Source organism: Lactuca saligna, chromosome 5 (genome assembly GCF_052625555.1).
Source record: "Lactuca saligna cultivar CGN05327 chromosome 5, ASM5262555v1, whole genome shotgun sequence".
In the NCBI taxonomy this organism is placed as follows: domain Eukaryota; kingdom Viridiplantae; phylum Streptophyta; class Magnoliopsida; order Asterales; family Asteraceae; genus Lactuca; species Lactuca saligna.
Window position 1 is genome coordinate 136,988,303 of NC_136421.1, and position 17,554 is coordinate 137,005,856.

Sequence of the window (17,554 nt, forward strand, 5' to 3'; positions counted from 1 at the left end):
GTTAATTAGCTTCTTAACCCGTTAAGTCACAACCAAAAATGACTTTTGGGTTGGAAATTGAGTCCATAACAGTAGTTACCATCCATTGGTTCTAAATAACAATCTCAATCTCACTCAAGACTCAAAGTAGGTTGTGATAACGAAGAAATTGCGAAGTTCATTGCTATAATAAGAATAACATCAAACTAGAGTTTATATGGAATTAACCCAATCCTCAAGACCACCAATGACTTAACAGTCTTTGGAATGACACCACCTACTATCAGCATGATAGTGGTGGTCGGCGGTGGCTGCCACCACCTTGATGGTGGTGATGATGGGTTTGTCGAACTCAAGAAGAAAAAGGAAGAAAATATGATCGATTTCACTTACTTGATGAGGATGGAACCACTAAAAATACTCATTCCTTCCTCTTCAACCTTCTACTCCATCCACTCGTCTCCTTCCGATCATCGCTAGTCTACACCTCTTCTTTTCCCACTTCTTCCCTTCTCGGCTATACACACGACGCACACACATTTTACACCTAGTTTTAGCGTTTGGTCTTTTGGACTCAAAATCCTAGCAAGGACTACCTAGGAAATCGAGTTTTTGGGCTACCACTTGAGGAGTCCCGATCATGAGAGCCCATAATTTCAAATTTTGCATAATTGCCCCTCAAGTTTTCCATAATGGAAAGAATTACCCCCAAAACCATTTTATTTGCATTTAAATGTTCTAAGTTTCAACTTCATCCCCAAAATCATATATGTATGTAGCTGAAGTCCTTAAATCACTTAACTATTATTATTACTATTTATTAGTTTATAATTATACTTATTTTCCATCATTAATTAATTATATGGAAAACGGGACGTTACAAAGTATTTATACACCATGTTTATTGTTGTTGTTATGGCCATAAATAACTTTGTTTGGTGATGTGTGGACATGGTTTTTGAGGAAGTTGTTGGAGTGCATAGATTATTTTGATAATCTGATCATAATTTATGATAGAGCATCCCTCCATTGATCTCGACATCTCGTCATTAAAAGAGTATTCCTACATGTGGTTCACGGGATTTATTTTCACCGTATCTCCATGAATTTACAATTTAAGTCGAAAAGTATAAGGCAACATATAATTTTTTTAGAAAACATGAAATAGTACATGCAATCTGACTTCCATGAAAATTGGTGGTGTTACGTTGTCTAATACCTAACGTATGTAAGAAACGAGATGAAAATGGATACTAACGTGGGTAAGGGCGTGCTTTCTTGGTGTATGTTATAATGTAATGATGTCTAATGTTGCCAAATCCATGAACATGTTAACTAAACCTGCATGAAAATACCCAATTGTTATGTTAGTTGAATTTTTCTGGAGCACAGTGCAAGAGTGGTATAGGAAACGCCTGAAAATGGGAGGTAAATATCAAATGTACATACATTAATAATTTGATTTAACTTACATGTATGAGTATGTTAGACTAAGTTTATGTGTTGCATTGTATTTTACTTAAATTAGAGGGTACCTAATTGTATTTATCTAACCTATATATATTAGGTTCATATGTATCGTATCTTTGAGATAATCAATAATAAATACACGGTTTGATTTGGTATCAGAGCCAAGTTAATCCTTACCTTATTGGCGGCATCATCACAACAGCCTCTTATGCAAGATAAACCCTAATCACCGATCTGTCAAGAAAATTCATGGCGACCATTGTTGCTTTCACTACACATGAGAAAACTTCTCATAATTCTCATAAATACCCACAAACTATGGGTATTGGAAGGCCATGCTAAAACCCTTTCTCGTCTCTAACAATCTGTTCGGTTATGTCGATGGTACAATACCATGCCCTGAGCCCAAAGTCGGCACAGGAGAGACAATTACAGACAATCCTAGTTACTCTCGTTGGATTTCTAACGATGCTCATGTCCGTATGATCATCATCTCTACCATCTCAGAGGCTTCCTTCCAGCATGTTTAGGGTACTACCTCACGAGATCTATGGCTACAATTAGAACGTGTTTATTCCCCAACCAATTCTTCAAGAGAGTATACATTAAAAACCCAGTTGCTAAAACTCACCATGAAAGGCGATGAAACTCCTCTTGCCTATCTTGCACGTGTACAAGAATATGTTACTACACTTGCTAATATTGGTGAACCTGTTAAAGACAAGGATCTGGTTCTTCTTGTTATTTATGGGCTACGTGAAGAGTATAACGAACTCAAGTCTACCCTCTTAGCTCGTCACCCACATGTTACCTTCATTGAGCTACACCCCCTTTTGAGTGACCATGATTATATGATAAATAAAAATCTTACTGTTGTCCCTGCATCACAACCACACGTGTTTGCTGCTTCAACAGAAACATCACTCAACATTAACAATTTTCAAAGCCAACTTCAGTCTCTACAAAGCATGGCATCCCAGCTTGGCTTCCAACTTAATCCAATTGCTCCACAAAGTGTAACCCCTCAAGCTTTCTATGCCTCACAGCCCCCAAACAACAACTACAGAGGCAATCGTCGAGGAAACTCGCCTGGGAATAATTCGCGTGGGAATTTTCAGAATCGATCTCATGGTGCCAACTCAGGTCCCTCCAGGAAATTCTCTTGGGCCTCCACACAAAACATTGTATTTGGTCATTGCAACCGTTGTGGTATTGGCCATCTTCCATCTCAGTATCCAAATAACCAAGATGCAAGTCTCTCACCAAAACCGAATTTATAGGCAAATTTCGCAACCTTTGCTGACAATGTCTCTACTTCAGGCACTACTTGGTTCCCTGACACAGGTGCAAACTCCCACACCACACCAGATGTGTCCAACCTTAACACCTCCAAGTTCTATCGTGGTCCTGATTCTCTTCATGTTGGTGATGGTAACTCTCTTCCTATTCTTCATATTGGATCCTCAAAATGTTATTCATCTAATAAAACCTTTAATCTTTCCAATATTCTTCATGTTCCTGATGTCAAGAAAAATCTCTTATCTGTTCAACAATTTTGTCAAGACAACAATGTTTTCTTTGAATTTCACTCCTCTTTCTTTGTTATGAAGGACGAACGTACTCGCACCACTCTTCTCACGGGACCAAGTAATAACGGTCTCTACTCGCTTCATCTTCCAAGTTTCAAGTCTTTAACAAATTTGGCTCTCACAGCAACTAAAGCTTCCTCAAGAATCCAGCACCACCGCCTTGGTCATCCACATCAACATGTTTTTGACACTATTGTTTCTAGTTGTTCGCTTCCTGTTTCTACAAAACATTGTTTAGATTTATGCTCTGCTTGTCAGTTAGGGAAATCTTCCAAACTTTCTTTACCTAGTTCATCTTTTCGAAGCAATAATATTTTAGACTTAATTTATTGTGATGTTTGGGGTCCCTCACCTACTTTATCATTTGATGGTTTTCGGTTCTTTTTACTTTGTGTTGATCATCACTCTCGCTATATGTGGTTTTCCCCGTTGACACATAAATCTGATGTTTTTCAAACTTTCACCAACTTTGTTAAGATGGTAGAACGACAATTCAATACCAAACTCAAAAGTGTTCAAACCGATTGGGGAGGGAAATTCCGCAATCTATCTTCCTTTTTCTCATCACTTGGAATTATTCATCGTCACTCATTCCCTCATACTAGCGAGCAAAATGGTTTTGTTGAGCGACATCATCGTCACGTGGTTGAAACTGGCCTTACTCTCCTAGCTCATGTCAATCTTCCCCAACGATTTTGGCAGTTTTCTTTTGAGACAGCCGTGTATCTTATCAATCGCTTACCATCTCGAACCTCATCCAATAGATCACCTTACCAACATGTCTTCAGTCGAAAACCTGACTACACCTTTCTTCGGGTTTTTGGATGTGAATGTTTTCCACATCTTCGCCCATACAATAGATACAAAATGGAGTTCCGCTCTACTCCTTGTACATTTCTTGGTTATAGCCCACTACACCATGGTTACTGGTGCCTTGACACCTCTACGGATCGAATCTACATTGCTCGCCATGTTCGATTTAATGAAATTGTTTTTCCGTTTAAACGCCCACCTCCTCCTAGTACCACTCCTGCCGCTAAGTATGTTTCGTCTCTCCCAAGTTTTATACCCGATCCTACTTCTACTACTACTATTGATGACTCACCTCCAACCACACCTCCTGCATCTCCTATAACTACTCCTTTGGCAGCGTCGCCACCTATCACCACTGAAACTACCTCGACTGAGTCGTTTGATACCTCTCCTGCTCCACGCACTCATCCCCTACATTTACACCCCAACCCGAAACGGACTACACCTTATAGCCCCTCGGCATATCATGTTACTGCTTCTATTACCGAACCTACCTCATTTTCGGTTGCGAGCAAATCTTAGGAATGGCGGAATGCATGTTAGAGGAATACACTAATCTTATCAAAAATGGTACTTGGACTCTTGTCCTTCCAGTTCCTCATGCCAACATCATAGATTCCAAATGGGTTTATAAACTTAAGCGAGACCCCAAGGGCAATATTTCTCGCTACAAAGCACGACTTGTAGCAAAGGGTTTCAAACAACAAGCGGGTGTTGACTATCATGAAACTTTTAGTCCTGTGATCAAAGCCACCACAATTCGGGTTGTCCTCTCTCTTGTTGTAACTAATAAATGGTCAATCAGGCAATTGGATGTTCAGAATGCATTTTTGCATGGTGACTTAAAAGAAACCGTTTACATTCGGCAGCCACAAGGATTTGTTGATCTTTCTAAACCTGGTCGTGTGTGCCTACTTCACAAGTCTTTGTATGGTCTCAAGCAAGCTCCACGAGCTTGGTTTCAACGCTTGTCCACTGTGTTGCATCGTTTTGGTTTTTCGGGGTCTCGCACTGACCCATCTTTATTTATTCTGAAAACAGGTCGGACTCGAATTTACATTCTAGTCTACGTGGATGATATCATTATTACAGGTAATGATGATGCAATGATTGCTCACCTCATTTAACAGTTGGGTTCCACTTTTTCCATTAAAGACCTTGGTTAACTGCATTACTTCTTGGGCATTGAGGTTGTTTCTCGTAATTCTGACCTCATATTGTCCCAACGGAAGTATATTTTGGATATTCTTCATCGTTCGGGTTTCAAGGATTGCAAACCGGTCCAATCTCCAATGACCACCACTCAGGTCTTATCTATTGGTGACAGTCCTCTCTTGCCAGATCCGACTATCTATAGACAACTCGTTGGAGCTCTTCAGTATACTAGTATCTCTCGTCCTGACATTGCTTATGTCGTCAACAAAGTGTGTCAATTCATGCATGCTCCTACCGAAAACCATTGGTCTACTGTCAAACGCATTGTGCGGTAGTTACAGGGGACGACTGATTTTGGACTTCTCATTAGGCATGATTCGGGTTCCTCTCTCCAAGCCTTTACGGATGTTCATTGGCAACACTCTGCATTTGATTCTTTACATGCCTTCTCGGATTCAGACTGGGCAGGATGCCCTGATGATCGACGCTCCACGGGAGGATTTGCTATATATTTGGGATCGAACTTGATCTCATGGACTGCCCGAAAACAGCGTACTGTCTCAAGATCTTCAACCGAGTCGGAGTACAAAGCCCTTGCAGATACGGTGGTTGAATTAGTCTGGTTGAAAGCTCTTCTCCATAAATTGGGAGTTTCAGTTCAACGTCCTACACTTTGGTGTGACAATCTTGGTGCTACCTATCTAACTGCTAATCTGGTTTTTCATGCTCGCACCAAACATGTTGAAGTGGATTTTCACTTTGTTCGTGAACGTGTGGCTTCTGGTCAATTATGTGTTCTGTTCATTTCTACTGCTGATCAGATCGCTGATGTTTTTACCAAACCGTTGTCTTCTCAAAGATTTCTCTTTTTACGATCCAAGCTACAGGTCGTTCCCCGCCCTTAGCTTGCGGGGAAATGTTAGACTAAGTTTATGTATTGCATTGTATTTTACTTAAATTAGAGGGTACCTAATATATATATATATATATATATATATATATATATATATATATATATATATATATGGAAAAGGGAATATACATTACAGCCTCACCTAAGCTTAAGTACTAAACCTCTTGAAAATACATTGTTTTACTATATAAAGATTACGATTAATGGATTCACGATTAATACTTCAAGATGTAAATTCAAGATCGACACAATAGGGGTTTAGAGTTTAGGGTTTAGGATTTAGGGTTTAAGGTTTAGGTTTAGGGTTTACGGTTTTGTGTTTAGGGTTTAGGGTTTATGTTTAGGGTTTAGGGTTTATGGTTTAGGGTTTAGGGTTTAGGGTTTAGGGTTTAGGGTTCAGGTTTATGGTTTACTAATTTTACTAATTTTCACTTGGATGAAGTAATAAACGATAATGGAGGAAAGAAAACAGAGTTGTAAAACGATAATGAAAGAAAGAAATGTTATGGAGGATGATATATTTACCAAGTGAAACCAAACCGGGTATATTTAGCAAGTTAAAACGATATATTTTAGAGGTTTTGTACCTAAGCTTAAGTGGGACTGTAATGTATATTCTCTATCCCCATATATATATATATATATATATATATATATATATATATATATATATATATATATATATATATATATATATATATATATATATATATATATATATATATATATATATATATATATATATATATATATATATATATATATATATATATATATATCGTATCTTTGAGATAATCAATAATAAATACACGGTTTGATTGAGTAAAATACTTTTTCATTACATGAAGCGAAACGTAAAGGGTGTCTCACCAAATGGGTAAATGATAAATTAAAAAGGAGAGTTACATGTTCGTAAGTCTTCCTATGACGGGGCACTTGTTTGAAGTATGTGACCACTAAAAGCTAAAACATGTAGTTGATGGAACCAACAAGGGCATACTAGCTAGTCTAACTTGTCAGTCTCCGGTACTAGTAAATATGTCGAAGAATGTTTATTCAAGTAAGGCCGATGATAGCCAAACATCAAGTTATTGTCCTATATTTTATTTAATATGATGTTTGCAGTAATAAAAGTTGTTCGACTTCAATATAAGTACAATGATGTTTACCGTAAATACACTAAAAATGCAAACATGTTACATAACTCGATGATAGATCTTAACATTACATAATTTTAAACTTAAGGGGAACGATGCAAGTTTATGGCACATTGAAACTGTTGAAATACTTGCCTAAACTTACACCATATCAACGACATAGTGACGATTAAATAGTTGGATGCAGTGCTATAAACCATATTATGGTGTTTCATAGGTACGCAAGATGTCTCCCAAATGCTTAAACTTGGAAATGAAGTCCAATGCAATGCTATAAATCATATTATGATGTTTGGCCTACAAGCTTTCCATTTTAGTTTGTAAAGACATTAGTGTTAGAGGTGACAGATCGGATTGTTGTGATTCTATAACATTACAACTAATGAAAGTAACTCGTCTAAATATGGTAGTATTTGTGATTGTTCGACTCATTGTTCTCAACACTACTACTTTGTCTGATTACCAAGGGTAGTATTTGTGATTCGCGTGAATGCTAAGTGGTAGCCTTTCCTTAATCAATATTTGCTAGCTTGGTTTAGCACAAAATTCAATACTACAAAAATTAGCTAGAATAGATAACTTGTGATGCCATTTTCTTAACAAACTCTTATTTGCATTATCTTCTTTTTGTTGAGGTTTGGTTCAAAATGAGAGTACGATGATTAACTTTGCTCTTAAATAGAGATTTGAGTAACTCTATAAAAGGTATATTTAAAATAATTTTATAAAAACTCCAAAAACTCGTTGCGCACTGGTTTGGGTAGCTTTTTAAAAAAACTAACATGACAACCAAAAATCTCAGGAAAGTAAACTAGTTTAGTTGTAATATGCAAAACACAACTGAAATTGATATCATATTTAGATAGGATTCGAAACTGTTTTTATTTTCAAAATTAGCACGATAGCTGAACCTAACCTTAAATTTTTGGTTTAAACGATTGGTTTATTCAGTTACCTTTTCCATATTGCGGTTTAGGTTTTTAAAAGGTTAAAATTTGTTACACATGTTTAGTATGGCATAAAATGTACATCAGTATCAACATGAAACAAGTTGTAAGCTCGTGGGTGTGAACTTATAAGTAGAGGCAAACATTAGGGGTGAGCATTTGGATCTGTAGTCCAGACCAGACCGTTTTTTGAACCCTCGGGCCGGTTCTTGGTTCTATGATTTTAGCAAAACCGGTCCGGTTTTTTTACCGGTCTGTTCCTGTCCGGTCCGGCTCCGGGTAAAAACCGGTTTTTGACCGGCTTATTTTTTCATAAAAAAATGTATTATTGTAAAAAAATTTAAACAAGCATATTTCATTCGTTTTAAGTCGAATTGAAATGCAGAGTTTCCGACGTATAATTTAAAGTTTGTACAATCTTTCAAATATGAGATATCAAAGTTGAAATATTTCAGTTTATCAGCAAAAAAAAAAAAAATTAAATGTGAAATTTTTTAAACAATCATATATCATTCGTTGTAAATCGGATTAACATGCGGTTTTTTCTAACGTGTAATTTAAAATCTGCAGATTTTATACTATAATATTGTTGTTTTTGGTATTATATTCGATGAGTTACAATGCTTCAAAGATTAAATATCAAAGCTAAAATACTTCAGCTTTTTCAACAAGAAATTTAAAATTTAGTATTCTGTGAAATTTTTTAAACAAGCATCTCATTTGTTTTAGGTTTGATTAACATACAATTTTTTCCAACGTGTAATTTAAAGTTTATAGATGATTTTAGAGTATAATTTTATTGTTTGTAGCGTTATGTTCAATAAATTACAATCCTTCAAAGATGAGATATCAAAGCTAAAATATTTCAGTTTTTCAGCAAAAAAAAAATTGAACTTTTATATTCTTTGAAATTCTTTAAACAAACATATCTCATTCGTGTTATCATTCGTTTTAAATCCAACTGACATGCATTTTTTCACGTGTAATTTAGACTATAATTGTGTTGTTTTAGGTATCATATTCAGTGAGTTACAATCCTTTAAACAAATTGTATAAAATATAAATAATCAAAGTTTGACCGGTCCAATTGACACAATAAACGAAAACGTATTCATTTTAACGAGTTGCAACGTATCAAACCCAACAATATATTTGTTTTAACAAGTTATATCAAACCTAAAAATACGTTTTAACAAGTTGTACCATATGCATATAAAATTGTACCGGTCCAAATTGGTCCTAGAACCGGAAAACCCGGACATGGACCTGGACCCGGACCCGGTAAATCTCATCCAATCCGGCCTACGGTCCACAATATTATCCGAAACCGGTCCGGTCCAAGAGTCGGTCCGGTACGGTCCGGTCCAAATGGTCACCCTTAGCTTCATATAATAATAAGACACGGATTATAAAATATAACTTAGCATACACATCTACAAAAACAATTATGAGTAAATTACAGAATAGTCCATGTTGTGAGTACATTTAACATTGTGATAGTTTCAGAAACTTAGCACGGTCAATCCCTAGAGTTTTAAAATCCATCACATTTGGTCCTTTTGGTTTGTCCCCCTCCGTTAACCACAGACCAAATGACGATTTTGCCCGTGAACCAAACGAGTAAACAGTGTGTATCTCGAGATGTTATGTACAGCCCCTCGTGTTCTTAGGTGATAAGATATAGACAGACCGTATAAATCTAAAACAATAAAACCTAATTTTATGATAAATCATACACATGACATGCCATAACATCAACTTTCACTTCACCCCAGAAACAAATCGCCCATCAATTAATAATACAACACGCAAAGCAGGACCTGAGAATCTACCCCCACTGCAAAACATATGTTTTCGATTATACCATCATACAAAGTTTTTTTTTTCAATTATAGCAATAGCATTGTAGTTTTAATCTTTTATAGTGATATGATGATGATGATGATGATGATGGTTTTCTAACCTCAATTTATTCTCCATTCCAGTCTGTTAATTCACTGCGTGGTGCATATAGTTTGGCCATTTGTACGTCCGCATCGATGTCGTTAACTACACCTCGACAACTTGGAAACCCACAATAACAGGCAAGTTGTTCATCAATCGAAAAGAATCTGTAATATTAAATTTATAAAAAAAAAAAAAAAAACATCATTACTAGATACAAAAACATAAAGTGTAGATGATTATATTATATATGGAAGAGAAGAAAACCTGTAATCGTATGTGAGTTCTTCCCACTGGGCAATATCCCTTTTGGCAAAAATGATTATGTGTTCATCTCCGTTCACACTGATAACTCTTGAATAACAATTTGGCTGAAAAAGCTCAACAAAAGATACAAATTGAAATTGCTATTTCTTTCATTTACACTAAAAAGAAAAAAAAATTAAATAAATTGACATACTTCACAAGAATGATTGATCAAATGTGCTATGCTTCCTGCTCGTGTGGCGTCAATTACACGCTCATCGTCAATCCGGAACATGTATGTCCCTGCACCCTGCATTCATTGCAAACAAATATATAAACAACTTAAATAAATAAATAAATAAATAATAATAAATCTACTTACCACCAATGAGTTGTATATCAAGTGTTCTCTTCTGTCAGCTATTGGAGGTCTAACAATTTCTCCAGTATATTCAATTACCTGCAGCACATTCATTATATAATTGGGGTGTTTAGGTCTTCTAACAAATACAGAAATGAATGAAAGGATTTGAAAAGAAAAGGAAAAATATTTCCCAAAGGTGAGGATTTTACCATATCTCCTGCTTTGTGTGGTTGTTTTGTAAAGATGCCAAATCCATGTATTCCAGATTTACCTGTGCCACAGATAGATACATCAACTCTTCTACCATATACAAAATACATAGCAATTATAGCATCAAAAATTGCATGAAATGAAGAGAAGTATTGCTTCTACTTAATGGTGAAAGTAATGTTAGTTTACCAAATGCAAGTCTTTTTCTGAATGTTGTCCTCATGTATATATACTTCTCAGACATAGAAAATATGCTTGTATGAGAAACAGAATCAGAATGAGAAGATGACACATTGCTTAAGGACTCATGATGGCAGAAGCCTCCCACCAAATATGGTCTGTTCTCCATATATGCTCGCTTCAAAGATGCAGCACCAACAACTTCAGGTTCTTTTCTTCCTCTTCTCCCAAAATAATCATAAGGTTCTATCAACATTTCCAACAATTAAAAGAGAGGCTTAACATAACATCGAATTCTTTTCGTTTTTATTTGAAGTGTTATGTTATCAAAAGGGTTACCACATCGAGCACAGCCAGAAGAATTCAGTGGAGGAGCATAATCTGAACCTTGACTTGATATTTGACCCATTCGTTCATCAGAAACAACACGTTCAACAGAAGGATTAGGGCTATGCCTTTTACAAAAGGACAATAGACGAATGCATTGATTCTCTTCATCCTCATCTATATGAACCATTTGCAGTCTATCCGCATCTGCAAGCTATATAATGGAAAAAACACAATATAAATCTAACAAGATTTCTCATTTACTTCTTACCAAGTGAATTGAAGTTATTACTTTGTTGAAAAAGTAAAACACAATTACCTCAGCACAAAATCCAGCAGCACGAGCACAAAGCGGATGATATGCAACATAACATGCATTGTTTGAACACTGCAGCATATATAGATTCCAGAAATATGAAGAAAAAAAAAACTGAATCATAATTCATAAATAGAAAAATGTTAAATGCAAGGGGTTACCTGGATACAAGCTCCATATGGAACACCACAGATGCTGCATAAAAGCTTCCAACGATCCTGAATAGATAGGAAAATGAATAATCATTTAAAGGGCCTTTACCTTTCTTGTGTTTAGTGGATGTAAACATGTAAATAATGTCTTGAAAAAGGAATTACCTTACTAATTCTATTCAGCCCATCAATTGGCTCCATTTTCTTGATATCAGACAAACAAGTTTCTGAAAGAGATAAGATGTTAAAAGAGCTGAAATTAATATGCATATAAAAAACAAACAGTAAATGAACCTGGTATCCACATGGCACATGCTAGATGGGCCCACCTTCCATCTGTTGTAGGCTTCATAGCACCTCCTAAAAAAACAATATCATATATTATTATCATTATCATTATTAGTATTAGTATTATTATAAACTACTAATAAACAAGTACCTATAACTGGACAAAGGCAACAGGGTGGAGAACATTCAGGTGCCCCTGGGCGACATAAGTTGCATAACCAAAGGACTCCATCAACAGGTTCCAGTTCCCCATAACACCTTGCATGAACCTTTCATGGAAATATATATATACATCATTGATATTTCTGAATAAACAATAACATTTTGAGTTGTAATACTAATATGTGATTCTGATATTATGACAAAAACAAGAATAATGCTCACCATCATTCTGCACTTATCACACTGCAGAAACAAATTGTTGGCATATTCCTGAATAAAAAAAACAATCATCTGTGTTAGGGTTTAGGGTTTAGGGGGAACTGAATTATTTGGTAAATTCAGCAAATTGAAAAGAAAAAAGAAAAACATTCACCTCATCCATGTGACAGACATTGCACTTATCAAGATCCTTCCATTTAACATGAACAGGTCTATAACCAATTGGCATGCTGGGTAAGCTCCCTGATATCATCTTTGAATTTGATGTCCCCTACAAATAAAAATAATAATAAATAAATAAATAATAGATATTTCGGTTTCCTAATACAGATAAATTCTAGGTGAACTACTTACCTGTATAAGTTTCAACACATGAGGATCAGAAAAACCAAACATATCAGCACCTGACTTGAAGAAGCTCATAGATGCACCTTCATCATAACTACCTGAATGTATTTTTCTTATTTTTTCATAAATTTTATTCCAGCATGATGAAGGATCTGGACCATCAAACTGCATGACAATTGACAAAACAGATATATCATTGCGATTACAAAGATTATAATGTTGTAAATTGTAATAAGAAAGAAATGCAAGTATGTTATTGCATTAAGAATTAGCTCTACCTGATCTCCATCATCTGTTGTAACTCTAAACACAGGTTGGGTTTTTGTGCAAGTATCTCTTAGCACCTCCATCTTATATACAGAAAATACACTTGGATCTGAAATCAAGAAAAACAAGAGATGTTAAATGAAAGAATCATGTTAACAAAGTAAATATTATTAGTCTATTTAATAAAAGAGAACCTGATAATGAAGGAAACTTCCTTGTAGCTGTATAACCTAAAGGCCAAATAGATTTCTCATCATCAAAACAATCCACATCTTTAACCATCTTACCTGTCAGTGGTTTGTAAATAAATGAGTAAAGAGATATAACTTATAAGGAGTAAGGACATTTCATTATGAGCATGATTATTTACCAAGCTTTAATACTTCAAGATCCCCTACTATAAAAGGGCAACTTTTAGAACCCTTGAATTTTTTCTGTACTATTTCAGTACTACTCAAACACCTCTTCTTTGAGCCACCACTACCTTCATCCTCTTCACTTTCAGCTCCAATATCATTGCCAACACCATTTCTTAGCTGTAACATACCCTTTGGAAGTCTTTGTCTGCTAAGATACCTGAAATTTCAAAACACAACAAATATCAAATATCAAATATGTTTTCTTGAATTTAAGTCATAAATTAAAGAAAACCAACTTACGTTTTTGCTTCTTCCAAGCTCCGGATGAAATCCAATTTCTTGCATTTCAAGTGGTAAGAAGATAGAAGCCCTTTAAGAAATGAGATCACTTGCTTGGTTTTAACCCTGGATATCAGAAAAATATAAGGATGTGTTACACTTAGAACAAGAAATTACAAATATAGTTGAATATTTTATATGTATAGAAGATGGAAACCTAGCAAAATCATGGGTGCCAAAAAATTGTACAAGTGCTGATTTTTCTCCTGAAATCTTTTTTAAACCTCGACGAATGCTAACACAGGACTCATCTAACACAATTGCTGGCCACACAGCATGACCTGTGTTGTTATCAACAACAATCAAGAGAAGCATAATCAAATAAAACATAGAGCTAAATGCAAGAAATAGCAATACCCTATAACATATGTCATGAATTTATGAAATATCCTAGAAGAACATGTTAACTTTTCTCTCATATTATATATCATATTTAGAACTGAATGTACATACCAGTAATTTTGGCCCATATGATATCCCCGGGCTCAATATCATGACAGTCATCCAGATTAGCAGCAAGTACAATCATCTCATTGACATCAAGATCGTCTGTTTCTGAACAATGAAGATCACAAGTCAACTCTAGACTTTTTATCTCATCTGGAGACACATTGAACTTAATTCTTTCTTTAGATAAGATCACCCACTCATCATCACCATCTTCGTATTCAACCTATTTTATCAAGAAAACCATGTGACTTTGTAAGGAACTGATCCAAAGATTTATGTGTATGCAATTGCAATTGCAATTGCGATTTGCAAAACAGGGATTAAAGAAACATTACATGATGACGATGGCTTTCTGAGTCATACTTTGCAATTCGGCCAAAATACCAATCAGCATCTAATGGCCAGTAAACCTTCAGTAATTCAATACCCAAAGGTGTAAGATGAGGGAACGTTAAATTTATTATATGAAACAGGTATAAGAATCAAGGCTTGCCTTGCATTCTAATCCAAGAAATTTCTGGGGATCCACACCTTCAAATGTCAGCCTGTTTCCAAGATCAGAAGCTGGTATATAGCTTACCATTTTTGTAGTAATTTGAACAAAATAAATGGAATTTCTTTGAATATAACATACCTCACCCATCTCTTGGTGCGACTTGCATTGGTGGTGGATTTATTTGTATCTTCAGTCTCAGTTGCTTCAGTTCCATCACCACTGTTTTTGTGGGAGACGTTTTTGTCGTCATTGTTTCTGTTATCATTGTTTTTGCTTCTTCTGCGGCCACTGCTAGCGCTAGCATCATCAGTTCTGTTAGGTTTCCGAGATGATTCTCTCAATCTTGGAGCATCAAGACAAACTGAATTGAGCCCTAGATTGATAAGCTCTTGACTCGTCTTCCTCTTCTTGTTACTAGAAGTTTCCAAAACCCCGATAGACCTCACCTCCCGATCTTCGCCATCAAATTCAACATCCTCAACTTTCGGTACAACAGCAGAAACCGTATTTGGATTCGAACGAAAACTATCATAAACAGAAGTGCCATGGAAACTATCACTCCTCTTGCGACGACGACTGCGAGAGTAGAAATAAATGACAGGTGGTTTCGGTGGCGATGACTTTGGATCCATGGAGATGGCATCTTTATGAACCCCTAAAATGGAGTATTTCCTAGCTTTCACCTTCTTAGACATGACATTCGCGTAACTGCAAGGAGATGTAGCTGAGTACACGAGGTCAAGGGCCACGTACCTCGCCTCGCGATGGTGATGACGATGATCTTCTTCCGATTGAACCAGTACTTTATGCTCCTCCGGCGGCGCTTCTTCGTCGGCGTCTTCTCTCTGCTTGTTATCGGCGTTTGGTGATAACAATTGAGAAGAAAATGCCATTCGATTTGGGAAATTTGGGGATTTTCAAAGATTAGTGTGACATTGTAACTAGGGTTTCAAAATTGAAGTAGCAGTGAGCTTTTTGGAGGGAGGAGATAGCTCTATTTTCCCCGGAAGAACCAGTTTCCCGCCCCACGAACAAAAGAGACGACGAGCAAGGAAAAAAAAGAAAGAAGAAAGGAGTTGCTTATTTTATGAGACATATATTTTCACTTACACCCACTTGCATGTACTTTGCAACTAGGGGCTCTACTTTCATACTTGTTAAACTTCAACACTCAAAACTTGGATTTTTAACAAATGCCTTCCATTGAAAAATGTCTATATAAAGTTGCTTTAGCAAAATCTTGTGAAATACCTAGTCTAAAGGTGTTATAATAATTTAAGAGACATAATAAAGCATAATGGATTATATGAAAAAAGTATGAAATCATTAGTACATGAATGTTGTGAGACTTGTCTTGGTGTGGAATGTTAAGTCTCCGATTGTAAAATATATCCTGAAGTCTTAAAATAATTCAAGAAAATTCATCAAAGTTTAAAGAAATGTATCAAAGAAAGGCCACAACTTTCAATATGGGGGTGGGGAGAGGGGGGGGGGGGGGGGGGGGAGGGGAAGGCATCGTAGGCGTGTCTTGATACTTTGTCATGTATTTTTTTTTCAATACCTCGTATTTGGCTCTCAAAAAGATTCATCCTTGTGAAACCATTTTTTCTTGTGGGTGACTTGGAATATATTTATATTTATATATATACTTGGGTTGCATGGCGTAAAGTGTTGGCAGGTAGAAAATATGGGGGTTTTGGGGTTAGCAGCCTATCTACATAAAATAAAGCTCTATGTTTAAGGAGGTTTGGCATTTTTTGAATAACTCTAACATTTTTTTGTTTACATTGGTTAAGGTTATACATAGACCACTATCATGTGATGGTATTGGTCTATTTGTGTCGAGATACAAATTTACTACTATGTGGATAAACATTCTTGACACGTTAATTATTTATCTGATAACTACATGAATCTTTTTTCTTATTGCAAGAGAAGGATTGGTGATAGGTCTTTATCAAGATTTTACAGTGTAATGTCTAGTTGGGAGATCAACCACTCAAAGTCCAGTTCCTATAGTCTTTGATATGGAGTTGAAAAGAAGCATTTTTCGGTTAAGGCTAAAATTGAGCAATCAAATTGGACTTTGACAATGTGTCGGTTCTCAAGGGGAGGGTTTGAGGTCAAGCAATGGGATGTCCTTCGCTTTTGTTGGTGTATTTTTTATGTCGAATCATAATGATCGATGGTATTGCGAGTTAGATAGCTCTGGTGTTTTTTTTTCATTTCTACAACTAGATAATGGATTGATAAGTACACCATGATTACTAATTACACTCCTACTAGGTGGAATAGTCCAGCTTTATTGAGGTGAGTATTCTTTCTTAGAGGCTTTATTTAAATAAGTTGCCCACGAGAGATAATTTGGTTGATAAAGGTGTTGATGTTCCTAATGTTTGTTGCTCGTTATGTGATGGAGATATACAGTCCATAAACCATGTGTTTGTTTACTTGTGATGTTGTTGTTTGTATTTGAATGTAGTTTAGTCATTGGCAGATTTGAATATCCCTTGCTTGGATCCATACAAGGCTTTGGCTTGTGTGGATGTAGACAACACGCATGAAGTATACGTTTAAGAAAGTCTTGTAGGTGTCCTGTTTCATGATTTGGTGGTGCTTGTGGTGCTTTTGCAATGTAATTCTGTTGGTAAGAAAAGAACCAAAAATAGTTGATTTGTTTCATATTATAGTGAACCAATCGTTCTTTTGGATTTGTAATAAAAGTAGAAAAAGAAAAACCTAATTGGATCGAGTAGCTTCAAAATCCCAATCTTGTTGTTTGATATAATTGTTTTTTTCTAACCACCTGCTAGTTTATCTGGTATCAACTATTCTAAAAAAAATATGATCCTAATGAAAATGAA

At 35.8% G+C, this 17,554-nt stretch overlaps 1 protein-coding gene across 1 annotated transcript; it reads right to left on the reverse strand.

The window, feature by feature from the left end:
• Positions 1-9,429: 9,429 nt before the first annotated feature.
• On the reverse strand, positions 9,430-15,749 carry LOC145048844 (histone H3-lysine(4) N-trimethyltransferase ATX1-like). Its single transcript, XM_078997471.1, has 25 exons — positions 14,829-15,749; positions 14,688-14,739; positions 14,530-14,604; positions 14,198-14,417; positions 13,902-14,025; positions 13,706-13,810; positions 13,417-13,622; positions 13,241-13,333; positions 13,058-13,155; positions 12,786-12,944; positions 12,586-12,702; positions 12,435-12,482; positions 12,202-12,319; positions 12,057-12,122; positions 11,928-11,989; positions 11,772-11,828; positions 11,614-11,682; positions 11,307-11,508; positions 10,977-11,213; positions 10,787-10,848; positions 10,596-10,673; positions 10,428-10,523; positions 10,235-10,338; positions 9,987-10,134; positions 9,430-9,860 (listed from the first exon to the last, which is right to left on the reverse strand). Exons 1-24 carry the CDS (start codon positions 15,581-15,583, stop codon positions 9,993-9,995), a joined length of 3,345 nt encoding a protein of 1,114 aa, XP_078853597.1. The 5' UTR covers positions 15,584-15,749; the 3' UTR covers positions 9,430-9,860; positions 9,987-9,992.
• Between the last annotated feature and the right edge of the window lie 1,805 nt (positions 15,750-17,554).

What these genes read in the sequence shown, in the direction of transcription:
- LOC145048844 (XM_078997471.1), bottom strand. Translation starts at nt 15,583, where the DNA reads ATGGCATTTTCTTCTCAATTGTTATCACCAAACGCCGATAACAAGCAG. An exon ending in GAAGTTTCCTTCATTATCAG is followed by an intron (nt 13,156 to 13,240) that starts GTTCTCTTTTAT and finishes TCTTGATTTCAG; the next exon opens with ATCCAAGTGTATTTTCTGTA. An exon ending in CAGAAAAAGACTTGCATTTG is followed by an intron (nt 10,849 to 10,976) that starts GTAAACTAACAT and finishes TCTGTGGCACAG; the next exon opens with GTAAATCTGGAATACATGGA.